This window comes from Hemicordylus capensis, chromosome 3 (genome assembly GCF_027244095.1).
Source record: "Hemicordylus capensis ecotype Gifberg chromosome 3, rHemCap1.1.pri, whole genome shotgun sequence".
Lineage (NCBI taxonomy): Eukaryota > Metazoa > Chordata > Lepidosauria > Squamata > Cordylidae > Hemicordylus > Hemicordylus capensis.
In genome coordinates, this window is record NC_069659.1 from 357,149,544 (window position 1) to 357,175,418 (window position 25,875).

Genomic DNA, 25,875 nt, shown 5'->3' on the forward strand with positions numbered 1-25,875 from the left:
TTTGGGCTCCAACCGTTTTCGCTTTAGCTGTGGAATGGAAAGGGTTGTGTGCTATCGCGTAAGTTCCAATTAAAGCCAGATCCCTCCTTCTGCACACAAAATGTGGCAAACGACACCATCAAATGAACATAAAAACAGTGGGGGAAAGAATTCTGCCCAAGCAGGGGCTGTGTTACTAGTTTTATTAGACCCAACTAAGGGCACAGTCCCGCATGACCACCTTCTGCACGTGCCCCATTGACATGAATGGGAGCTGCTCCTGAGCACTCTGGGCTCGTTCGTTTCAATGGAAGGCGAGAAATTCATGGTCAATTGTGCCCTGAGCAGAACTGACTGACACATCATTAGAGCTCTTCATTTTTAACAAGGAAAATCACAAAAGCAAGGAAAACATAATAAACAACCACATACAACGCATCAAGTTAAATTATCCATATTATCCATTAAATTAAATTAAATGCTGTTTCCATTGGAGTATTCCAAGAACGTGGGTCATTACAATCCTGATTAGCAATGTGCCGCTATATATGTCCGCATAGGCAGCAGTGGCCCACAGGTTTGGCTGGTGGCCACCAGCAGCCATACCTTCCCAGCACACCCACCCACCCATGCGCCTATCTCCACCCACAAGGTCCAGGTCCATACCCCACTCGTTGGGTTCCTGTTGCCCAAATGGCAAGAACTGGCCGGATGAGCTTCTTCTCTCAGACTTCAAGGAGCATCTATGCAAACTAATCTCCCCCCACCCCCACATTTTGCATGGCAGCAGAGAGACCGTCCTGGAAGGTATAGTTTGGGATGCAGATTGGGCCCAAGAGAACTCACAGCATAACAACACCATGAGGCTATCCCTACGATCACCGGAGAGCAGGCGAAGGGAGCTTAGCCCACTTTCCAGGGATCGTGGGAACTGCCAGGCTTGGGGGCGAGCCTGGTGCTCCCAAAGTGGCTAGCTCGCCTAAAACACCCTCCCCTTAAATGAGGTTAACGGGTTAGTGGGTGCTGCGTCAATCTGGTTCTCCTGCTTGAGTGCAGCTGCGGCATGTAGCAACACACAATTAGACCCCTGACCTCGAGGCGACAAGCAGCCTCCTGGTATTGGGGGTCCCCCTGGGATGCCCCACACACTTGGGTGGGGCATCCTGGGGCTTCCAGGGATCCCCACAGCTCCCACTGGCTCTCTGATGGAGCCAGCAGTCGTGTGGGCAGCCGATCCGGCCACCCAGGGCTGCACCCTGCAGAACCCTCCCAGGCTCTACACACGGATTGTGTGTAGAGCCTCCATGTCACACAATCCCGGGGATTCGGGGAGAACTTGACAGGGTGCTGCCATACTCTAGAACTGCCCCACACCTCCTGTTACATCTAGCTCTGCTCGCTCCGCCTGAGAGCTTGGACAGAACCGAGTGGGAGGCACCAGCCTTCTGACTCAGGGCCAGGCAGCTTCAGATCTTGGGAAGGGGAGCGCCCAGTGTTGGGCTTGGCAGACACCCTTGCTTCGATCCCTTCCCCCAGGGCCGGGGGAAGCCCATTTTGGGGACACCAGAGGCCTGCTATAATACCAGCAACACAGAGGCTCTGTGTAGGCTCTTGGTCATTTGTAGGGCACCTCAGGATTTTTCGGTGTCTCATAGATGAATGTGTGCATTGACTGAGCTGACTAGCTGGTGGTGATGTGAGGTTTTGCGTGAGATGCCATAGAGGGGAGACATAAGAGAGGCGTCTACCCTTAGCCCTGGTGCAGAGAGTTCTCCCTGTCACACAGCACTCAAACCAGGGGTCATCCCATGAAACGGAAGGCTAGGAGATTTAGGGCCAGTGAAAGGGAGTACATTTTCACACAGTGTACAATTCACTTATGGGACTCTCTACCATGGGATGTGGTGAACGCACACAGTTTGGGTGGCTTTAAAAGGGGCTTTGTTGAATTCATGGAGGTCAGGGCTATCCATGGCTATAGGCTACCTCCAGGTTCAGAGGCAGGATGCTTCTGAATGCCAGTTGCAGGGGAGCAGCAGCAGGAGAGCGGGGGCCTGACCTCAGCTCTTGCCTGTGGGCTTCCTAGAGGCACCTTGCGGGCCACTGGGAGAAAGAGGATGCTGGACTAGATGGGCCTTGAGCTTGATCTAGCAAGGCTCTTCTTATGTTCTTCCAGGGATTCCCAACTTGGATCAAATCTAGAGAGTCCCAACCTGGGGTTCCCAGATGTTGTTGGATTCAATTCCCATCATCCCCAGTCAAAATGGTGTTTGGCCACACCAGGAGTTGTAGTCCAGCAACATCTGGGGACCCAAAGTTGGGCACCCCAGGCCAAATCTGCGAGGGCCCACCACACAAGACCCTACTTCCTGCCACAGTCTCCAACTTTCAAATGGGTGTGTGTGTGTGTGAATCTGCCCAGGATCCACGATCACCTGAGCCACAAATTTGCTTGCATTCTTTGACAGCCGAGGCTCCTTATATGGGCCAAATGATCTAGTGTATGAGCTCAGTCCTACAGAGGAACGAGCTTCATCATGGCATGGATGAGTTCTAAAGGGTGTGAACCATGAGCACAGTATGTGGCCGAGTTCTCAGGGTGAAGGTCAGCCTGTGATATGGGCTGCCACATGATGAGAAGAGCTGGCCTTGTGGGAGCAACTATTTATTGCCTCCTTTGCTAAGCATTGGAATGGGAGACTACATGTGTGAGCCCTGTAAGAGATTCCCCTTGGGGGATGGGGCCGCTCTAGGAAGAGCACCTGCCTGCTTGCATGCAGAAGAGTGCTTGGCAGCATCTTCGAGATGGGGCTGAGAGAGACTTCTGCCTGCAACCTTGGAGAAGCTGCTACCAGTCTGGGTAGACAATGCTGAGCTAGATGGACCGATGCTCTGACTCGGTAGAAGGCAGCTTCCGCTGTTCCTATGAGGGAATGTGCTTGCAGATAGAAAACTGCCATGTGAGGGGGAAGGGGTCTAGCCTAGCTAGTTTTCTGTCTTCAAGAAATGCTTTTGCAAGGAGGAGCATTCCAACATGAGCCCCCACCTGCAGTCTAAAATGGAACAGCCCAGCCATAGGTTGACCTCCTCAATGAGGACTAGGCCCCACTCTAGAACTAATTTAGCAGTACAGGTTATGTGCACATTGCCCAAGAACAGGGCAGTTTTTCAGTCCAAGGGGCCATCATGTTATCGAGAGGGGCTCAAGAGCAGCTGCTTCTTGTAAACGAGGCAGAGCAGGCATGGATGTGCTGGGGAGAGCCCTGAGGAGCTCAGCTGCACCCGTTCCAAAGCAGCCCGGGGAATGTCCTCAACTGTTGCACAGTGCTGGATTTATATTCTCCTCATTCAATCTTATTTGCCAGTATATTTGGATTTAGTGAGATTAGAAACAGAATGAGTGAGATTAGTATAGAATCTGGCAAAGAAATGCTTCATTTCACTGCCTTACATTGTGCCAGCAGGTGTGGTTTTTTCCCCTGCATTCAAATTTTAAGATCAGAATTAGAAAAATTCACAAAAATCAAGATTCCGGATTTGAATTTGCGAATGGGGCCAAATTCTGTTTCGGTTTTAGTGGAGAGCCACCTTTAGTGGTGCCTGCCTCTTCTAGTCCCAACTTCCATGGCAGTGGCTGCTGGCCCTGGTGAAGGGGGCTCGCAGACCCCGACCACTGCAGGCCCAGCCCTGGCAGAAGCAGAGAGTCTTGGGGCAGCCTTTCCAGAGGTGGGCCACTGTGGCTTGGACAAGTGCAGCTGGGAGGAGACCTGGCATGGGGACGTTGACATTGGCAGCAGCAGCCAACGGGCCCACGGGAATGGCACTGGAACTGCCCGCAGACTGACTGGAGGAGGGTCCCTCTCCAGAAGCAGCGACCCAGCTCCAGGGTCCCCGCGTCCTAAATGGCCAAGTCACCCAGCCCTCTACTCCTCTGTCCGAGTCCTGGTCTCAGTCCTTCATCGAATGGCCATGTCAGAGATGGTCTTTAAGAAAATGTCTCTGCTCTCCTTCCCGTGGATTGCTGCATCATGGGCCTGGAAGAGGAAGGCACAGTTCTGGATGGAAGGGGTCCATCAAATCATGACAAAGCAAAGAAGGACTAAGGCAGGTTTGGGTTGACAGCCGGAAGTAGGTGTGAAGTGGACTTACAAAGCTGGAGAAACTATTCCTTCAATTGGAGGAGCTCTTCATTGTAGGAGTGTGTTGGCAGGTTTTCGAGCCCCACAGAGCTCTTCTTCAGGCAGCCAAAGGGAAAGTGCACTCAATGTTAAGGATAATTTTTGCTAAACCTGCACTTCTCATGCTCTGTAATTAACATGCCAACAGCAGCAGCTACAGCAGACAGCATCCACTGTGTGCAGCTGGTAAAGCTAATCTGTCCCATGGATCGGCAGTGCTGAGCCCTGGAACCTGTTTAGACTGCTCAACAGGCAGTGATAAAGAAGAGAGTGCCTCTGAGCATGTGCAAAATGGATTTTCTTCACCCGCTGAGTAAGCTGCAGTCTGGGGCAAGCCTTCAAGTCAGATGACAAAGCTTCCAAGCTGACTTGAGTTCCAGAAGCTTTTAAATACCAATTAACCAGTGATGACTCCCCAGAAACAAACTCTCCTCTGGAATGACTGGTCAGGACGACTCAGGAGCAAGAGAGTGGCTAATATTAAGGGTTCCCGATCCTCCGCATGGATTACGTGGCTTGGCCCGTGCTTTTCGGCCAGCCCCTTTCTAGCATCCCCCTGCTCTCAGCTTGGAGCACCTTGTCACTCTGATTGCTGGCCTTGATCTGTGGCGATCTAGTGAATGGGCAGGCCTGCCTTGAACCTGGGGGCTGGGCGAAGTGGACTTCTGCTCCTGTCCCTAGTTGCATATGCAAACCCCAGACGAACTCACAACCCTTCCATTCTCAAAAGAAGTGCAAAATGGTCTGGATTGTTCACCACTCTGGACTGGCTGTCTGTCTGTAAACACATCATTTGCTGGCAGTGGGGGGTGGGGGTGGGCGGAGGCTGGGGGGGGCACGGCTCCTTCACTCAGGCTGCTTGGGGACCCAGGTCAGCTTCCACCCACCGTCCTCATCTCTGCGCACGAAAGCCTGCCCCTGGCGGAAGGTGTGGGTTTTCACGTTGCAGTGGGGGCTGAGGGAGGCTGTGAAGGCCATGTCCATCTGGGCTGGCGGAAGGTCCTCAGAGCAGCAGGGCAAGGCGCATGGAGCCAAGCAGGCAGGGGGGCTCCGTGGCAAGGATGGAAGGCGATGCACAGAGGGGAGCTGTGGGGTGGGGGGCAACGGCTCGTTCCTTGCGTCGGCGGCAGCGCTGTCCGCCGGGGGCGGAGCACCACGCCTGTAAGCAGCCGGCTGGCCATCTTTGGCCCCCAAGTCTGTGGGTCCAGCTGGGCCATGGAAGAAAGAGCTTGGCTCAAGGTCCAAGGTCAAGGCGTTGTAGTTCGCTGAAGGAGACTCATCAATCGTGTCGATGTCTTTCAGCCCCAGCGTCTGAAGGACCCAGCTGTCTACGTGGGGACCAGGCTGCTCTTCTTCGCAGGCAGAGAAAGCGCCGAGAAGGTTCCGCCGGGCCTTTTGCGGGTGTGAAGCCTCACGAGGAAGAGGAGGCCTTTCGGCTCTCCGTCGCCTCTTGCCGCTTTTGAAGGCATCTCGAGGTTTCCGGCTCTTCTGCCAGAGAAGCTTCTGCTCAGGAGGACAATGGAGAGAGACGGAGAACAGGCTGTGAGCCCAGGCGGTGGAATCCCACGTCACTTACAAATTAAAAACTCAACCACTAGAAAGGTCCAAAAATTACATGCAGAAACTGCAACAAGCATTAAAGTGCAACATAAATTGAAAAGTGAGTGATAAAACAGAGACCAGTTGCGGTTTCAGTGAAGACTGCAGGCCAAGGCCAAAGAATGCAGAGGGGGGTGGAATTCTCAGCAGAGTGAAACATGAACGAGAATTACAAATATATATACACACATAGGGAGACAGTTATAAGGTCAATCACACAATCACTGGGGGGGGGGGAGGCAGGATCACACCTACCTTCCCTCAAGACGATCCGTGCTTGTTCTTTGGCCGTATCACTTGTGCACACCTGCCCCCTTCTACCTCTGAATAAGCCTAGGTACATAACTCCGGCTACCCTGGTGAAGAGCGCCAGGACTGGTCCTGATCCCAGCGCTCCACACGAGCAGCCCTACCAAGGTATGGTTGTGTAAGCCCAGGTAGGGCTTCTCGTGTGAATGCTCTCATTGTGTATTATCTTCAAGAGGGAGGACACTCAGCTCTTGCCTATGGATCCAGGCTCTTTCTTATAATATCCTTGGATTGGACGGCTCTGCTGTGTAGGAAATATGTCCAAGTTAGAAAGGACATGGCCAGCAGAACTAAAACAGCAATAGGTTGTTTGATTTCTTGACTCAGTACTGGATTTAGGCACAAGCTAAGTAAACTATTACGAGGGACCATTACGAGGGACCCACATTATGAGGAACCTCTGTATACAAAAATGATGACGATATTTAAGGATTTACAGAAGGTATCTTCATTTAAAGGTATTTCTAATGCAAATGAGTTTATTGCAAGATACAGTAACTGTTTCTGTTAGATTATTTGTTCTTCATTGCATCTTTGTCAAGTAAAAATAGAGCATTATTATTTCTATTTTCATTGCCCTTCTTGTTAAAACAATATTCTTTTGTGATGCTATGGGGCCTTTTAAGGTTGACATAACTTAGGGGGCTTTGCATGTCATAATCCGGCCCTGTTTGTTGTGACTGATGACTTGTCTTTATGAAATCATGTACATAGTCTGTTCTTTATTTTTCCAACATACTGAAAGTTGCATCCAGGGTGCATGCACTCTATAATACAGGGCTTCCCAACAAAGACCATATTGCACTTCTACAGGTTCCCAACCTGTAGCAGTTCAGATATTGCTGAACTACAACTTGGGGCAGTGGTGGTGGTGGTGGGGTGGGGAGGTGGGACAACCAATCCCAGAAGCACCCAGGTCATTCCTCCAAAGCATGGCAATTGGAAATGATTTGGCCAGCTTAAGATGACAATATCAAAGGGCTCTTTCTCCCACATGGTGTTCTTCTTATAAGGACAATCACCTCATTCCCTCCCTTTCAACAAGTTATAACATTTGCCACTGAAAAACAGCAGGCAAAATGTTTCAAAGGTCAAATGTTTTCACGTCTCTCTGAATTTTCAGAAGTTTCTGATTCAATTTGTAGAGATTGGGAGGTCTACCTACTCAATTTGGATTTAGTTGTTCAATAATGTGGAATACATTCCCTATAGATATTAGAAGCTTAGGATCATCACCCATCTTTTAAAAAGCCCTAAAGACAAACTTTTTAGCCTGTGGCTTTTAAGTGGTTTAAAATTTTAATTGCTTTAAGGTTTATATACTTTGTTTTTATTCATGTGAACGGCCTAGAGCCATCTGGGTAAGGCAGTATAACAATTAATTTATTATTATTATTATTATTATTATTATTATTATTATTATTACTATTATTATTGTTGTTGTTGTTGTTGCTATTATTATTATTGCCTATTCAGCCCAATTCTCAACCAAATTAATCCAAAGCTTTGTACAGCTGCAATTACTGGTCTGGGCACTGGTTCTTGGACGAGCCGTTAAAAATTCCCTCCATCGCCCCCCCCCCTTCTCCTTCTTGTGAGCAGCAATTGGTGTCAAGGACTTGGACTAAAAACAGATGACATTTTAACCCAATTTAATATAGCGCAGCCAGCATCAGAAGATCATTTAGAACTCTCAGGGAAAACAAGTTTTCTTCCAAGCATTCTTTCAAAATACTTGTAATTAGCAGCTCTTTTCTGGACCCAACTCAGGGCACTCTGCCCATCATTACTGACAAGTGACCCCCGTCTCTGGAAGACTCTCCAAGGTCCTCCAGTCCTAAGAAGAGACTAGAATTACTCAGCACAGTTTGAAGCACAGGACGAAATCACTGCTGGGAACTGTGCTAGTAATATGTATGCATGCATGCATGTGTATATATATATTATAGATATATAAGTATATAATGCATGCCACAGCTGCAAGGGTGTGTGTGGGATCTCTGAGTCTAACCTGCAGAAAATGCCAGGTACCCAAATGTCGCTTTCCATACAAATTGGTTGTTTTGTGTGTTTGGGGGGGGGGGGGAGGTTTGCATCTCCCATGTCAGTCATCCCCTTAACTTAAAAGAGGAATCAGAATTGTTAATGAGGCTTGAAATTCACCACCCCAGGCATGAGCGTCTGGAGGGTGGGGCAAGAAGAGGCAGTCTCCACTCACCCCCCACCCCGGATTGAGCTAGTTCCCACTGAATTCAATGGGGCATACTCCCAGGTGCGGGTATTGGATTGCTGGCTGCCCCATCCCACCTGGAAAAAGTCCTGCGGATGCCCCTCACCTCATGGCAAGGGTCACACATGCCAAACACTCAAGGACTGCAATGCATGTGTGAATGCACAAGACCATCTGGTCTTGTGGTAGCAAGCATGAATTGTCCCCTTTGCTAAGCATCGTTTCCATGCACTGGTTTCCATTTGAATGGGAGACTACAGGTGAGCCCAGTAAGATATTCCCCTTAGGGGAGGGGCCACTCTGGAAAGAGCACCTGCCTGCTTGCATGCAGAAGGTTCCCAGTTCCCTCCCTGGCAGAAGGATCTCCAAGATAGGGCTGAGAGAGACTTCAGCCTGCAGCCTTGGAGAAGCCGCTGCCAGTCTCTATAGCTGAGCTAGATGGACCAAGGGTCGGACTCAGCAGAAGGCAGCTGCCTATGTTTCTGCCACAGACTGAGCTTTCGTATCCTCTCATTTCTCCTTCAGACACAGCCTTTCCAATGGCCCACATGGACATCTGGTGCAAATCTGATGCTGATGCAAAGAAATCCAGGTATGTGTAGGTATCTTTGAACAAGTTGCAAATCATGCACAAAGTGTGGGTGAAATCCACAACTGCCCAACTCTTTTCTATCCACAAGGCTGGTTAAGTCAGGGGTTCCTAGCCATGGATCTTGAGGTGCTCTGGGTCTATATCATCCCCAGCCACAATGGTTGAAGTCCAACCAAGTTGGAACCCCTTGATGAAGCGACTCAGGCTCCAGTTCTGTGCATACTCCCTCTGGAGCGAAGGTCCACTGCACTGGATGGTGCTTACTCCTGAGAAACCCTGCCAAGAATCAGAACATCTGGTTGCAATCCTATTGCATACTTACCTCGGAATGCATCTCATTGAACTCAGGGAGACCTAATCTCCAGAAGAGGTGCACTGAACAGCAGCCTGAATCACTTAACCACTCCTGTGGGAGCAAAACAATGAACCTGCAGAGAATTGTGCTGTGTGGTGGCAATCCTATGCATATTTGCCAGGGAGTAAGCCTCCAAGGGGCCAGGCAGACATGCAGAGGATTGCACTGGGAGGCTGCAGTCCAGAATGCACTGACTTGGCAGGAAGTCACAGTGAACATCGTGGGGTTTCTTCCTGAGCACGCGCACAGAAGACTGGATTGAGTCATGCTGAGGCGGCACCCAGACCCAGCCAGCAGGCACCCTGCCTAGCTCACCTTGGTCTTTTCCTCCAGCTGCTTGACCAGGGTGGAATTCAGGAAGAGCCGCAAGTGGTTGTTCTCCTCCTGCAGCCTGGCCAGCTCCTCCTCCTTCTGCAGCAGGGTGTCCTGGAGCTGGAAAGCAGGGAGGGGGGTTAGAGGGTGAGGAGAGCTGGTCTGGTGGTAGCAAGCATGGCGTGGCCCCTTAGCTAAGCAGGGTCTGCCCTGGTTGCATATGAAAGGGAGACTAGAAGTGTGAGCGCTGTAAGCTATTCGGGAGATGGAGCCACCGCTCTGGGAAGAGCAGAAGGTTCCAAGTTCTCTCCCTGCCTAGCAGCATCTTCAAGAGAGGGCTGAGAGAGAGACTCCTGCCTGCTACCTTGAAGAAGCCACTGCCAGTCTGGGAAGACAAAACTGAGCTAGCTAGACCAATGGTCTGACTTAGTAAATGGCAGCTTCCTATGTTCCTATGTTCTCTAGCACCCAAACTGCCATCACTCTGCCTTGTGCTCTGTGTGTGTGTGTGCGCGCACACGCATGCACGCATGCACACACGCACACCTTCGGTATGAGATCCTCAGGGCAAAACTGCCCCTTATGTTAAATGTGTGATTAAAAGGAATGCTTAACACCGCTTCTTTATTTCCCAAAGCAGAATGAAGGTCTTGATCCAGTTTGGGACTGCAGTGCATGAAGATCAAGCACTTCTCCCAGCACAGTTTTGCCACCAATTTATTGTGGCGGGGGATGATGGGAGTTGTAGTTTAGCAACATCTGGAGTACCACAGGTTGGGAACTTCAGCTTTAGGCACCTTTCCTTATATGATCGTGAAACCTTTGGTGATCTTAATTCGCCATAACTCAAACTCCCAACATTCCACTGCCCAGACCTGATCTCACCTATTTTGTCTTTTGGTTTAGCCCAGTGTGCTGGGTGTGGTGCGGCCTGCAACAATTGCTCAGAAACTGCAGCTGATTCAACATACAGCAGCTAGCAGGCTGACGGAGACGGGACAGATTAACTATATCCTGCCCGTTTTAAAGCAACTCTCCTGGCTTCTGGTCTGAACCTGAGCTCCAGTTAAGGTATTATTTTTAATATGCAATGCCTTAAATGGCTTGGGAACCAGGAGAACTGGAGAACAGCTGGTCTGGTGGTAGCAAGCATGAATTGTCCCCTTTACTAAGCAGGGTCCACCCTGGCTTGTATGTGAATGGGACTCCATGTGTGAGCCCTGTAAGAGATTCCCCTGAGGGCATGGGGCCATAGCTCAGTGGAAGAGTGTCTCCATGCTTGCATGCAGAAGGTTCCCAGTTCCCACCCTGGCAGCATCTCCAAGAGAGGGCTGAGAGAGAGACTCTTGCCTGCAACCTTGGAGAAGCTGCTGCCAGTTTGTGTAGCTGAGCTAGATGAACCAAGGGTTGGACTCGGCAGAAGGGCAGCTCTCTGTGTCCCTACCATAAGGCCCCTCTGCTTCGCCACATGCGCTGAGCCTGCCTGAGTAATATGATCATCCTTCAGAGGTGCCAGTACCGCTGCTGTTAGGGGTGGTGACGGGGGCTCTTCTGTTGTGGCACCCCTGGAAGGCTCTCCCTAAGAAAGCTCTCCTGATGCCGTCCCTTTTGGAGCCAGGTGAAGACCCTGCGATTGGCCCAAGTCTTTTAGATCTAACAGCTTCTCATCCTAAAAGCCTTTTCTCACGAGCAGTGAGAAAGGGCTACAGGGTCTGCAGGGAGGAAGCCCTAAAGAGCTGGCCTCCCCACAGATGATCATTCCGCCTTCCCTGGGCGGGCGGATTGCCCTGCCCCCCCCAAGCTCCAATAATGCACCGCGTGAGTTGCATTCTGGGGATCCCCGCTCGCCTCCCCTCGTCTGCTAACCACGGCTGCTTGCAGCCACAGCTGACAGACGATCGTAAGAAAGAGGTTAAGGGGGGTGCTTGCTCCTGTAATCCCGTTTTAAAAGGAGGCACCATAGGTGGGTTTGCCTCCATGGTTCCGCCAGGATCGGGTCCAATCCTGGCAGTACACACCCACATGCAAAACTTGGCTGGGCTCCTTTAGCCCAGTTTTGCAGGCACATGTGACTAGCCTCAGTGTTTATGCTGCCTGTTCTACTGCTTGCTGTAGCTCACAGAATAATAGAATCCCAGAATGTGAGAGCTGGAAGGGGCCTGGGAGGTCTTCTAGTCCACCCCCCCTGCTCATTGCAGGAAACTGCTACGCCATCCCTGACAGATGTTTGTCCGGCCTCTATTTGGAAACCTCCAGCAAAGGAGAGTCTCCCACTGCAGTAAATCTCACTGTTTTATTGATTTTATTGCTTATTCAGCCACAATGCTGCTCCTTCTGTTCAAAGGTGGCCGCACTGGGATATGTCAGTATGCTCATGTCAGCACAGCTCTGCATTTGCGCAGCCCCAGATGCGAGCTGCAGAGCTTGGTACCCCTTGCAGCATGAGTCAGGCCCAATGGTCCCTTGAACAGGGAATCCCAGATGTTGTTGACTACAACCCCCAGAACCCCCAGCTGCAATGGCCTCTGCCTGGGGATTATGGGAGTTGTAGTCAACAACATCTGGGAATCCCTGTTCGAGGGAACACTAGCCAGGCCCCATCCTTTTGGAGCAGAGTGGTGGAGCCGCCATGTAGAAACTGAATTGCCCCATCATGTCCATTTACTTGGGGGTAGGGTGTCCTTCATTATTTATCTCTTCCTATGAAAGAAGTAACACCAATACTGATAATAACAACAATAACACACCGGAAGGAAGCAATTAAAGCCTTTGTCTCTTCCCCACTGTGATGGGGCAATTCACAGAGAGGCTATTCAAATGATCATTGCCCCATCCAGGTTCAATGGAAGCAATAAAATGGACTGAACATGAGGAGAGTTTAATTTGATAACACAAGAGCCCAAAAGCCTGAATAGCCCTTGGTTGGTCCACTCCACACTGGATAGAAAGGAGCTGCGACTGCATTTTATTACAAAAAGGGTTATCATGAAGCAGGTCTGAAAAAAACACAGGAAGAAGACTAAATACTAAAGATCAATGACCTGGAAATGATGTTATCTGGGTGCTATGTAAAAAGGGAGTGAAGAAAAGATGGCATTTCCAGAGAAACGGGCTCATCCGTGCACTGAACACCTCTTTTAACTCCTCTCTCTGAGTACTCAAGAAGGAAACGGATGCTCTGAAAGTTTGGGCCAATCCTCAAAACCTGCCTGCTCTACATTCAACAAGAGGAGCCTTCTAGCAGGGACCAGGTCCAGGAAAAAGTTTTAGACAGGCGCCCCCAGAGTTCTAAAGGCCAGCAGAGAAGACAGACCCTGAGGGAAAGAAACACTGGGGTTGGGAACAGGTGTGGGACAGAGAGTGGGGCTGGAACTGATTCCTGAACTGGGCAGGAGACCGGACTAGAAGATTTCCAAGGTCCCCCCAGCTCTAAAAGGCTGTGATTCCAAGAGATCACAGATCAACTGTAAAATAACCAGCTGGCTGTAGGCCTCCAGCTCTATTAATTTGGTAGGTTAATGCTTCCAATTACTGCCAGAAAAATCTGTCAACAAATCGTAAAATTCAGTTGGGGGTTTCAGTTCAACTCACAGCTCTGCCAATTGGACAAAGAGAGGCACCTTTTTAATGGGACGGCTCTCTTATATTTAGCAGGGAGAGAGGAATTTCCTGATTCAACACAGCACAGCATCCCTCCAGGGGCTGTGGTTGGTGTTTGCCTTGTGTTCCTCTTTAGATTATGAGCCCTTTTGGACAGAGAACCACCTTTTCCCTATCAGTCTTTTTTTCTGTCTAAACCACTTTGGAACTTTTTTTAAATTGAAAGGTGCTATCATCATCACCACCACCACACTTTAGAATGAAAATGTCCCCAATTCCAAAGCCCCAACTTCAGCCAAAGTGCAGATTTGTGAGCATGTCTCTTTCCACTCTGAACTAAATCACTGCTACCTGTTTGTTCCTGTAGAGCTGCACAGAGAGCTGATCTCCAGGGCCTGCGTCATCTCGAGGGGGGAAATCCAGGTAGTAGGACTGGTCTGCATCGAAACAGGAATCAAAGAAGTTAAAGAGAGAGCCAGATCCCAAGCCGACGAGACCATGGGAAGGAGCAGCAACGTCCTCCCTTCAGAACAGGGGCAGGCTTCCCAACCTTGTGGCCTTGGATGTTGTTGGACTACAACTCCCATCATCCCTGGGCCATGGTGACTGGGGTGGTGGAAACTACAGCATAACAACACCTGCGAACCGCTGGTTGGGAGGACCCTCTGCCCCAGAGAATAAAAAATGCCGCTCCCGCCTCTGTGTTTCTCCACTTGATCTGAAAGGACTTGGTCTGTGAGTGGGTGCAGGCAGGGCCCAAGGTATTGCGGGGCCCCTAAGGTGGGCTGCCAAATGCTTCCTTGCCCCATGCCCCTGCTAGGGGGCAGCCCCTTGCAGGAGGAGGGAAGGCTGCCCTCGGCCTCCTCTTCTCTCCTGACACTTCTTGCAGGCCCTCCCGTTAGGGCTGCCTGTCAAAGAAACAGCCTGAGTCGCTGTGGAGATGTCCAGAGGAAGGCAGAAGGGGGCACTTCGGAGCCCCGGCGTCCAAGCTGGGGCTGCAGCCACACACACACACAGACACACACACACACACACACACCCAGGAGAGTCTCTCCCTGCCTTCCCGAGCCCCACCCTTCTAGAAATCCATTCTGTCCACAGCATAACAGTCCGTCTCCGCTGCAGGCGGGTGCCAAGCATCCCCATCACGTTGAGCAGATCTTGGCATCTCGGGGCAAGAGGGGCTGGAGAGGCAGCCTGGAGGACCTTGCAGGGCCTGCTGCGGGGATGAGCCAGGGAAAGCGGCTTCCCTCCTCCTCCTCCGGCCAGGGAGGCCTCGTCTCCCACCAGCCCTGCCTGCCCTGCTTCCCCGCTGAAAGCCCTGCCACTCAAGGCAGCCCTCAGGTTGGTTCCCAAGGGCTGGAGGGTTAATCACTGACGGAAGGGGGTAAAGGGGGCCAGCGTGGGCCTCTTGTCGGGGATGACCACTCCAGATGAGTCCTCAGGAGCACTCCACGGGGTGCGGAGGCAGGAGCAGAGGCAGAGGCGTAGCTAGGGGAAATAGCGCCTAGGGCAAGCACTGAAATTGCGCCCCCCCCCGTCCAAGCATCTGACACCCATCTTTCAGATAACTTTACCATAATATCTGCTGAAAAATACAAGTCAAGCTTGTTAATCTTTTAATATTTCAAAAACTATTTAGCAGTGGACGCAGCCAGACCAAAAAATGCTGGGAAACTACACATTTCTGTATGCGGGGGCTCATGAAATACCCAAATACTATGTGGAGGTATACTTGGAAAACTAAACAGAAGTGCCTGTCTAATTCTCTACTATGCATTGTAACATCACTATTACATAAGTTTTAAAAATAAACGGAGAATTTGACTTTTCCCAGATACTCTGAAGATAATTAAAAGATATTCAGAGTAAACTGTGTCGCTGCTTGGAATATATTCTAGTCTTTCAGAAAGACAGTTAAAATGAGAGAAAGAGAGCAAGAAACTCCCAGTGGGCCTTAATACTAAGGATTTCACACTGATTCAAAAACAAACTCACCATTAATAGCCAGATTATTAAGTCATCACATTTAACTCACTTATCACAAGAAGCAAAGTAAGAGTAAATGAATACAATCCTGGATCATAAGCTTCAGCTCAGTATTCACAAGCCCTGATTCTCTGTACATAGTGCCAAACTGAATATGTGTACAGTAACTTATATTATATTAAATTTTAAAAAAAATACCTGTAGCCCCTTCGGGGGGCTTCCTAAAGGCCATGGGGGTCTGCAAAGGTTCCCCCTCCCCCTGCTGGCCTCTTAATTCACCGCTGCAGCCTGTCCCGGGCTGAGGGCCTTGCAGGAACCATTAGATCATGTGTGGTGGCCATTTATATATATATATATATATATATATATATATATATATATATATATATATATATATATATGGCTGCCAAAAACAAAATGGCCACTGCTCATGCTCAATTGGCCTCTGTGAGGCCTGGCATGGCCTAGGACCTCACAGAGGCCATTTGAGCATGCACGGTGGCCATTTTGTTTTCAGCAGCCTTTTTTTTTAATTTTAAAAAATGGCACCCCCCTTGAAGCACCCGGGGCACGTGCCCTGCCTGCCCTACCCTAGATACGCCCCTGAGCAGAGGTGCACGGCTGCTTGCCAAGCCTGCTCTTTTCCAGGGAAACTGGCTCAGATAGGTGGAATGACGAGGAGGATTAAAACCCTAACAAGACTCCTACTGGTTCAGGTCAAAAGGGGTCCATCTAGTCCAGCCTCCACATGCAGGGCAGGGAGGTCAGACAGAGACTGCTGGTGAAAGCTGGCCTTATGGTAAAGGTAAAGTTGACCACAGAGCCCTGTAGTTGTCTTTGGGAGGATACAGGAGGGGTTTCCAATTGCCATCTCCTGTGCAGTACGAGATGATGCCTTTCAGCATCTTCCTATATCGTTGCTGCCCAATATAGGTGTTTCCCATAGTCTGGGAAACATACCAGCAGGGATTCAAACTAGCAACCTCTTGCTCCCTAGGCAAGTTACTTCCCCGCTGTGCCATTTGGTGGCTTAGCCTTGTGGTAGCAAACATGACTTGTCTCCTTAGCTAAGCAGGGTCCACCCTGGTTTGCATTTGAATGGGAGACTACATGTGTAAGGACTGTAAGATACTCTCCTCAAGGGATGGGGCCACTCTGGGAAGAGCACTTGCCTGCTTGGATACAGAACGTCCCCAGCTCCCTCCCTGGCAGCATCTCCAGATAGGGCTGAGTGCAAGGTTGCACTCCTGCCTGCAACCTTGGAGAAGCTGCTGCCAGTCTGTGTGTAGACAATACTGAGCTAGATGTACCAAGGGTCTGACTCGGTGGAAGGCAGCTCCCTATGTTCCTATGCTGTTGTTCCTCTTCAGCAACTCGTATTCAGTGGTAGATTCATTGCTTTTGAACATGCAGGTGTCATAAAAGCCAACATGAGCAATACGTGCTGACACACCTCTCCTCCTCCTCCTCCTCCTCCTCCTCCTCCTCCGTGAATTGGTCTAATTCCCTTTGAAAGCCATGTAAGGCAGTGCTCTTCACCACCTCCAAATTTCAGAAGAGCTGAAAAAAGAGAGGACTTGTTCTCTGTTGCTCAAGAGGACAGGATCAGAACCAGGGGGTTGAAACTGTAAGGAAGAAGATTTAAGCTAGACATTAGGGGGAAATTCCTAAACGCAAGAACAGTTGGTCAGTGGAACAGCCTGCCTCATAGAATGCTGGGCTCTCCTTCACTGGAGGTTTCCAAGCAGATGCGGGACAGCGATCTGCAGGGAGGCTGTTGCAGATTCCTGCATGGAGCAGGGGGTTGGAATAGAAGACCTCCAAGGCACCTTCCACTGCTAACATTCTAGGATTCAACATACTGTGGCAACAAATTCCTATGAAAATGACATGTTGGGTATATTCTACTATGTAGAACGTAGTGTGGAAAAGTTCATTTTTTGTTGCCCTAAATCAATCCATTCTATTAAATGAGATGGAGCTATTACTGTTATTGTCATCATCATCATCACTGATCATAAGTAGTCACAATACATAACACGATCTTCCTTACAAGGCCAGGCTGCAGCATCTGCAGCTCTTCACTTCGGAAAAGAGGCGACTACGGGGAGACATGATCGAGGTGGATAAAATGATGCATGGAGTGGAGAGGGTGGGCGGAGATAATTTTTTCTCCCTCTCTCACACTAGAACCAGGGGTCATCCCATGAAACTGAAGGTCAGGAAATTCAGGAAGTCCTTTTCCACACACTGCATTGTTAATCTGTGGAACTCTCTGCCATGGGATGCAGTGATGGCCACTAGCTTGGATGGCTTTAGAAGGGGCTTGGACAAATTAATGGAGGACACAGGTCTATCAGTGGCTCCAATAAGGGCCATGGATCTCAGAAGCAGCCACAGAGGCTCTCCATAGAAGCAGTGTGGGGAGCCGGTTGAGGTTTGGTGGGGAGAACGGGTCAAGCCTGCTCTCCCCGTACACGAGTGGCTAGCCTGCTCTGGGCAGCTAGCCGGCCACATTATTACCACATTATTATCATGTCACAGAGCAGAGGGGGGGATCGGGGGCCACCCAGTCCCTGGAAGTCCTAGCATGCCCCGCACAAGTGCCCACAGACAGGATTGCTTAGTTGTGGGACTACAACTCCCATCACCCCCAGCTGCAGGTGATGGCAACTGGAGTCCAACAAGAGCTGCCGGGAGAGCCTCAGGCCAGCCACCTCTGGCTCAGAGAAGGTTGCTTTCTGGCCCATTTGTGAAAAGTGAAATGCCCTAGAAGCAGCACATGTGCATGTGAGTGTGTCTGTCTGTGCATGTTGCACCGTGTGGCATAGTGGTTGGAGTGGAGGACTAGGACCGAGAAGACTTGAGTTCAAATCCCCATGCAGCCATGAAACTCACTGGGTGACTCTAGGCCAGTTGCATATCTCTTGGCCTAACCCACCGCACAGAGTTGTTGTGAGGACAAACATAACCATGTACACTGCTCTGGGCTCCTTGGAGGAAGAGCAGGATATAAATGTAAATAAATAAAATAAATTGTGTGTGTGTGTGTGTGTGTGTGTGTGTGTGTGTGTGACCTACAGCTCTCTCCCAGCTTCTATCCTGCATTAATCAATTAATATGAGCCACCTAATGGTGCAGCAGGGAAGTAACTTGCCTAGGGAGCAAGAGGTTGCCAGTTCAAATCCTTGCTGGTATGTTTCCAAGAAACACTTATATTGGGCAGCAGCAGTGATATAGCCTGAAAGGCATCATCTCACACTGTGAGGGAGGAGGCAATGGTAAACCCTTCCTGAATTCTCCTAAAGACAACCACAGGGCTCTGTGGGCACCAGGAGTCGACCCCGATTCAACTACATAGCTTTCCCTTTCTCCACGAACTGGAAAAAGGTACCCCGCGGCCGTCGCCAGCCTTCTTGTGGCAGTGAATTCCGTATGCTCATTACGCCGCGCGACGCGGACTTAGGCGGCTTGCTTTTGTGCTTTTTGCCTGGCCTGAAGCCACCACGGCTCGAGCGCCTCTCCGGTCTCCCCGCTCCTCGCCTGCGCCCCGCGCACCTACCCAGAAACCTGGGTCTTTGCGGCGTCGCCATCCCCACGTGTCTGGGGAGAGGAGGCTTAACTTGGGACGAAGCTCCCTCTGCTCTCCCTCCTCCCGAGTCCCGGCCCCGCCGCGCGAGCGCCCTCTTCCTTCTCCCGCCCCGTCGGGGCTCCGCTGCTACTGCCCGGCTGGCGCTGCCCGCTGTGGGCACTCACCTCCGGCTGCTGCTGCTGCTGCTGCTGCCGCCGCTCCCTCGGGCGGCTCGTCGTCGTCGTCGTCGTCCAGGAGACCGGCGGCGGCGGCCCAGACCGAGTCGAGCCACGTCTCCGGGGCAACCTTCGCCGCCGCTGACGTCGAGTGGGCTGCCCAGGGCGGGGCGCAGACCGGGCCCCCCGCGAAGGCCGCCGCCGCCGGCGGCGGCTCTTGGCACGAAGGCGCGGCGCTGCTCTGGCAGAAGGAGAGAGAGGAGGGGAGGGAGGCAGGGGAGGGCGTGAGAGCCAGCGCGGAGCGGCGGCCGGGCGAGCGAGCGAGAGCTGGGCAGCTCGCGGCGGCGGGGATCCCTTGCCCGGATCTGCCGCCGAGCCCTCCTCCTCCTCCTCCTCCCCTCGGGAGATCGCAGGCCGTCTGGCTGCTGCTGCTGCTGGGATCGATGCTACCCTTGGGAATCCGACGGCAGGGCTCCCAGGAACGGAGCAGGGGGGACTCGGAAGGGGGCTGGAATTAGCGGGGCGGTGATGCCCCCGCACAAGCGACACTCAGTGACCCACACCCCGCCCCCCGCCCCGTCTAGGGTCCTCCTCCTGGCTCCAACCTCCGCCTCCTCCTCCCCACTGCCTTCTTCCACCTGGCGGACCTCGCGCTTTACACCCCACCCAGATCCAGATGTTGCGGCTGGAGCAATCCTGGCGCTGGAAGGAGCAGGAGGAGGTGCGGGGCGAGGTGCCCCGACACCGCAAGCAGGGTTGAGTGAGTCCCCCTTGCAGCGGCAAACTCTCACACCGCCGCCTCCCCGCGGTTGACACCCACCGCCCCACCTCGAAAGGAGAGGCGCTCCGCAAGCTGGCTTGGACGGGTCATGGATCTTGGCAACAACCGCTCCTCCCCGCCAAGGTGGTCCCACTGGAGGAATCCACCCCTGAGAGATCCAGTCGCCCCCGCGAACTTTCCTCGCTCTCTCCCCTCTTCCATCGACGCCCACCAACGTCCTCTCGAGGAAGCGGTCGCTGCCACCAGCGCCGTCTCCCGTCCCAGGGAGAGCTGCCCCGAGCCCACTGCTGCCCCCATGCTCTGCCTGCTGCCGGGGCAGAGTTGGCTCTTCCTCCTTGGGCATTCTCATCCCAGCAGCAGCAGCAGGAGGGAAGGAGCCAGCCCCGGACCCTGGAGGAGAAGCGCTCCAGCCCGCCAGCCCATCACCGCTGGAGTTGGGAGTGCAGAAGACGGTGGGGGGAGAGAGAGAGAGAGAGACCGCGAGAGACGCCCCCCTCCCCAGCCCAAAGGAGGGAGCCCCTGCTCCGCTCTTCTGCCCAAAGAGATCCCCACGTACCATCTGGTAGGCTGGGGTTCCTTCCGGTTCTCCTTCAGGCTCCAGCCAGCGTCAAGTGGCGCGGCTGCAAGGAGGGCCGGGCGGGCGGGCGGGGAGGCGAGTTCTAATCTGGTGGAGTTTCCCCGGGTGTGACGCCTTCCCAGCGCTCCTGCGCCCAGCCGTCTGGTGTGGTGCAAAGCCGCCCAGCTGGTGACGTGAAAGCAGAAGGAGCAGACTTGCCCAGGTCCTCCTCACAAGGAAGGAGAGGAGACAAGAAGGAGGAGGAAGAGGAGGAGGAGGAGGAGGAAGAAGAAAGCAACACGGAGCAAGGAGGAGGCAGAGCGGGTCCTTGCAGCCTCTGCTCCTGCTGGGGTTGCCATATTCAAGCTCACCAAATCCAGGCACCCTACCCTGCATATTGCAAACGTTTGCAGATAATATGTGCATATTATGCAAAATTAACGGAAGCCCTGTCCAGTTGACTTGCATCTACTCTGGATATCTACCAACAATAGTTGGAAACGATCTCTTAACTTAACCCGACCATTTCATGCAGCATTAAACACCCAGACTTTCTATCCCAACACTTTCTAATTTACGCGTTCAGTTTGTAACCTTGTCTAATTAGCTGTGTGCAGTGCTGTCATGGATTCCTCACCAACTGCAGATGACCACCCCACTCCATTTTCTAGTACCCAGATATGTCATTGATTGGTGAAGAGACTCAATCCAAAGCTCATGCTGCCGAGCAGTGCTGTGTGCCTTTTTGTCACCACTGAATTCTACAATCAACTCTGCAGAACTGGCTCAAGGGATCGAGGCTTGCTGTATGCCTGAGCCTTGTCACCAGTTACATCCTGAGACCAGCACCAGCGTTGTGATCTAGAAAAATAGTTTAGCCTGGAAAAAAGGAGGGAGCAGGGAGAATTCATGGTAGCTTAAAGCAAAATATATTATTATTACATTTATATTCCGCTCTTCCTCCAGGGAGCCCAGAGCAGTGTACTACATACTTGAGTTTCTCTTTCACAACAACCCTGTGAAGTAGGTTAGGCTGAGAGAGAAGTGACTGGCCCAGAGTCATCCAGCTAGTTTCATGGCTGAATGGGGATTTGAACTCGGCTCTCTCAGGTCCTAGTCCAGCACTCTAACCACTACACCACGCTGGCTCTCAAATACACTGAGCTTTTCACAAGAACAGCCCTGCTGGATCAGGCCCAAGGCCTAGCTAGTCTAGTATCCTGTTTCACACAGTGGCCCACCAGATGCTTCTCAGGCAAGAAGTGATTTGGGAGCTCCTCTCTCCTGCTGTTGCTCCCCTGCAACTGGGATTGAGAGGCATCTTGCCTCTGAGGCTGGAGGTGGCCTATAGCCTGATGGTTAGACCTGTGCTCCATGAACTTATCTAAACTCTTAAATCCATCCAAGCTAGTGGCCATCACCACATCCCATGGCAGAGAATTCCATAGATTAATTATGTGCTGTGTGAAGAAGTACTTCCTTTCGTCGGTCCTAAATTTGCAGACCTTTCAGTTTCATGGTACTCTCACACACAACACCCCTGGTTCTAGGGTTGTGTGTGAGAGAGAATTTTTTTCCCCTGTTCACTCTCTCTACTCCATTCATAATGTTATACATCTTGATCATGTCTCTCCTTAGTCACCTCTTTTCCAAACAAAAAAGCCCCAGATACTGTAGCCTTGCCCCATAAGAAATATGCTTCAGGCCCCTGATCATTTTGGTTACCTTCTTCTGCACCTTCTCCGGTTCTACAATGTCTTTCTTAAGATACAGTGACCAAAACTATACACAGTACTCCAAATGCAGCTGCACCATAGATTTTTATAAGGCCATTATAATCTTAGCATTTTTATTTTCTATCCCCTTCCTAATCCCTAGCATGGAATTGGCTTTTTTCACAGCTGCCGCACACTGAGTTGACACTTTCAACTAGCTGTCTGCCATGACCCCAAGATCTTTGTCCTGGTCCGTCGCCGATAGCTCAGACCCCATCAGTGTATATGTGAAGTTGGGTTTTTGTTTTTTTTACTGCAATATACATCACTTTACACTTGCTTGCACTGATCCGCATTTGCCATTTTGTCACCCACTCGCCTGATTTGGAGAGATCCTTTTGGAGCTCCTCACAATCTTTTGTAGATTTCGCTACCCTAAATAGTTTGATGTCATCTGCAAATTTGGCAACCTTGCTGCTTACCCCCAACTTCTGGATCATTTATGAACAAGTCAAAGAGCACTGGTTCTGGTACCAAACCCTGGGGACAGGGACATAGCAAGGTTGGAGTGGGCCCAGAGACAAGATTTTAAAATGCCCCCCTCACTGAAGCTCAGCTCATGAAGTAAAGAAATCTTAAATGAGCCTGAATAATGGTAACAAAAAACATAGTAAAATACACAGACACACACAATATCTATCTATCTATCTATCTATCTATCTATCTAGCTAGCTAGCTATTTATCTATCTATCTATCTATCTATCTCCCCTATGTGCCACAATAGAACATCACCCTAAATTATTTTTTTAAAGGTTTTGTAAATTGTGGGTGATGCAAGTCATTTAATGGTACTAGAGAAAGCCATGCTGTTCTGGTAGCTCCAGGTCTTCACACTCCCATCAATTTCGGAGGATGAAGACAACTGAAGGAAGTCCAGGCGGGTGCGCAGCTGGGGAAGACAGTCATGTGACTTGCCTCTAGGGGGCCCCCCAAGGCAGTGGGCCCCCAGACAACTGTCTCGCCTTGCCCTATTATAGTTATGCCCCTGGTACCTATCCCTGGGGAACCCCACTTCTTACTTCCCTCCATTTAGAGAACTGTTCATTTATTCCCAACCTCTGTTTCCTGTCCTTCAACCACTTACCAATCCACACATGAACCTGTCCCCTTGTCCCATAACTACTAAGTTTACTCAAGAGTCTTTGGTGGGGAACTTTGTCAAAGGTTTGTGTGGATGCCATTTGGCCCTGGCGATTTGCTAATTTTTAGATTTCCAAGACAGTTTAGAACATTCTCTTTCATCATCTCAAATTGGCCCATTCCTTCAAGCCTGAGAAGCTCAATTCAGGCACGGGTATAAACTCAGTAAGTATCCTCCACCTGGACAGATGCAAAGAAAATTGGTTTCTTGCAAGTGTGACAAAGAAAAGACTATGATTCTAGTCACACAAAAATGACTGCTACCGGAAAAGCTCCATAGTTAATCTCCCAGCCCTCCAAGCTTGAGAAGGTACCAGTTCCAAAGACCCCCCCCCCCGCCCCATTCCTGCCTACAGCAAAGGGAATAAACTTGGGGGGCCATCTGTCGTGTTCAGTGAGTCCAATATCTTTTACGTTTTGTTGTTTAGAAGTTTGTCTCATTGGGGATCTTGTAGAGAGTGTGGGAGGTGGAGTCAGAAAGGAAAAGGGTGGGGAAAGAGGAGAAAAGAGTTGTTGCTGGAAAAACCTTTCGTTAAATCTATATTAGATTACTTTGTGTTTGTGAGAAAAGCAGCTATTAAACATTTGGCAATGAGATTTTGAACCAGCTAAGTGTGTGAGTCTGCAAAGCTCATGCAAGTTCCTGTACCTTCCATGCATAGCATTACTTGGCCTAATTCCTGAACTACCGCATTAGGATGCTGTGATACTGAGTCAGACCATTGATCTATCAAGCCCAGTATTGTCTTCACAGACTGGCAGTGGCTTCTCCAAAGTTGCAGGCAGGAATCTCTCTCAGCAGCCCTATTTTGGAGAAGTCAGGGAGGGAACTTGAAACCAGAATGGTTCCATCCTCTGAGGGGAAGATCTTGCAGTGCTCCCACATCAAGTCTCCCATTCATATGCAACTAGAGCAGACCCTGCTTAGCTAAGGGGACAAGTCATGCTCGCTACCACAAGACTAGCTCTCCTCTCTGCATTGTACTATTGCTGAACATAAGAACATAACAACAGCTCTGCTAGATCAGGTCCAAGGCCCATCTTGCTCCTGCTGCTTGTTTCTCCAACTTTCCCACAATCCCTGAAGGTACTTTCCCCTTCTCAATCCTAGACTCTGTTGTTCACTGGATGCCAACTGCAGCATTGCTCAGATCCCACCACCACCGTTTTTTCTTGTCCACCCAGGAACCTTTTCACACAGGGCTTTTAGTTTGCATCTCCTCTGGAATGGAGGGTGGACTGGAGTCCTCCACAGAAACCCTGTGGGTGATATTACAAGGCCTGAAAGGGAACGTGCTACTGGGGAGGTGCTATCGCCCTCCGGATCAAAATGCTGACAGTGACTAGGAGTTACAGGAGGAAATCATGGAGGCGTCAAGGAGAGGCAGGGCTGTAATAATAGGTGACTTCAATTACCCACACATAGACTGGGCAAATTCACATTCAGGTGACAGAGGCCAAATTTCTAGATAGCCTGAATGACTGTGCCCTAGAACAGTTGGTCTTGGAACCAACCAGAGAGAAGGCGACCTTGGACTTAATCCTGAGTGGCACCTAGGACCTGGTGAATGATGTCAATGTCATTGACCCTTTAGGGAACAGTGACCATAGTGCAATCAAATTCAGCATACATTCTGGGAGAGAATCACCAAGGAAGTCTAAAACAGACATTTTGAATTTCAGAAGAGGAGATTTCTCCAAAATAAGGAGTATGGTGAAAAGCAAGCTGAAAGGGAAAATCAAGAGAGTCACATCTCCAGAGTGCATGGAGTTTACTCAAAACCACAATACTAGAAGCCCAGTTAGTTTGTATACTCAAAAGGAGGAAAGGTACCACTAAGTCCAGGAGGATGCCAGCATGGCTAACGGGTACCATCAAGGAAGCCATAAAAGGGAAGAAGACTTCCCTCCGAAATTGGAAGGCCTGTCCAAATGAAGAGAACAGAAAGGAACACAAACTTTGGCAAAAGAAATGCAAAGCAACAATAAGGGAGGCAAAAAGAGAGTTTGAGGAACATTAAGCCAAAAGTATCGAGGGGAATAACAAAAACTTCTTTAAATACACCAGAAGCAGGAAACCTGCCAGGGAGGCAGTTGGACCATTAGACAATGAGGGAGTGAAAGGGATTATTAAGGAGGATATGGAGGTTGCAGAGAAGCTGAATGAGTTCTTTGCGTCTGTCTTCACGGCAGAGGATACTGAGCATATACCTGTTCTTGAACCAGACTTTTTAGGGATGGAGGCCAGACTGCTGAGTCGGATAGAAATGACAAGGGATTGTGTTCTAAACTGTCTGGAAAAACTGAGAGGTAACAAATCACCAGGGCCGGATGGCATCCATCCAAGAGTCCTCAAAGAACTCAAATGTGAAATTGCCAACCTCCTTGCTAATATATTTAACTTATCCCTGAAATTGGGCTCTGTACCAGAGGACTGGAAAGTAGCAAATGTAACACTTTTGGAGTTTTTTGAGAGTGTCAACAGGTGTGTGGATCAAGGTGATCCAGTTGACATAGTATACCTGGCCTTCCAAAAAGCTTTTGACAAAGTTCCTCATCAAAGACTCCCGAGGAAACCTAGCAATCATGGGATAAGGGGACATGTGTGTATTGCTAACAGATTGAAAGACAGGAAACACAGGGTAGGTATAAATGGAGAGTTTTTACAGTGGAGGGGAGTCCGAAATGGGGTCCCTCAGCCATCTGTACTGGGACCGGTGCTTTTTAATTTA

General features: G+C 50.5%; 1 protein-coding gene across 1 annotated transcript; it reads right to left on the bottom strand.

Moving 5' to 3' along the window:
• Window positions 1-220: 220 nt before the first annotated feature.
• On the bottom strand, window positions 221-20,014 carry GMNC (geminin coiled-coil domain containing). The gene is made up of 5 exons (XM_053309030.1): window positions 19,883-20,014; window positions 18,900-19,131; window positions 13,506-13,591; window positions 9,558-9,674; window positions 221-5,660 (listed from the first exon to the last, which is right to left on the bottom strand). The coding sequence occupies exons 1-5, from the start codon at window positions 20,012-20,014 to the stop codon at window positions 5,004-5,006; spliced, it is 1,224 nt and encodes a 407-aa protein (XP_053165005.1). The 3' UTR covers window positions 221-5,003.
• Between the last annotated feature and the right edge of the window lie 5,861 nt (window positions 20,015-25,875).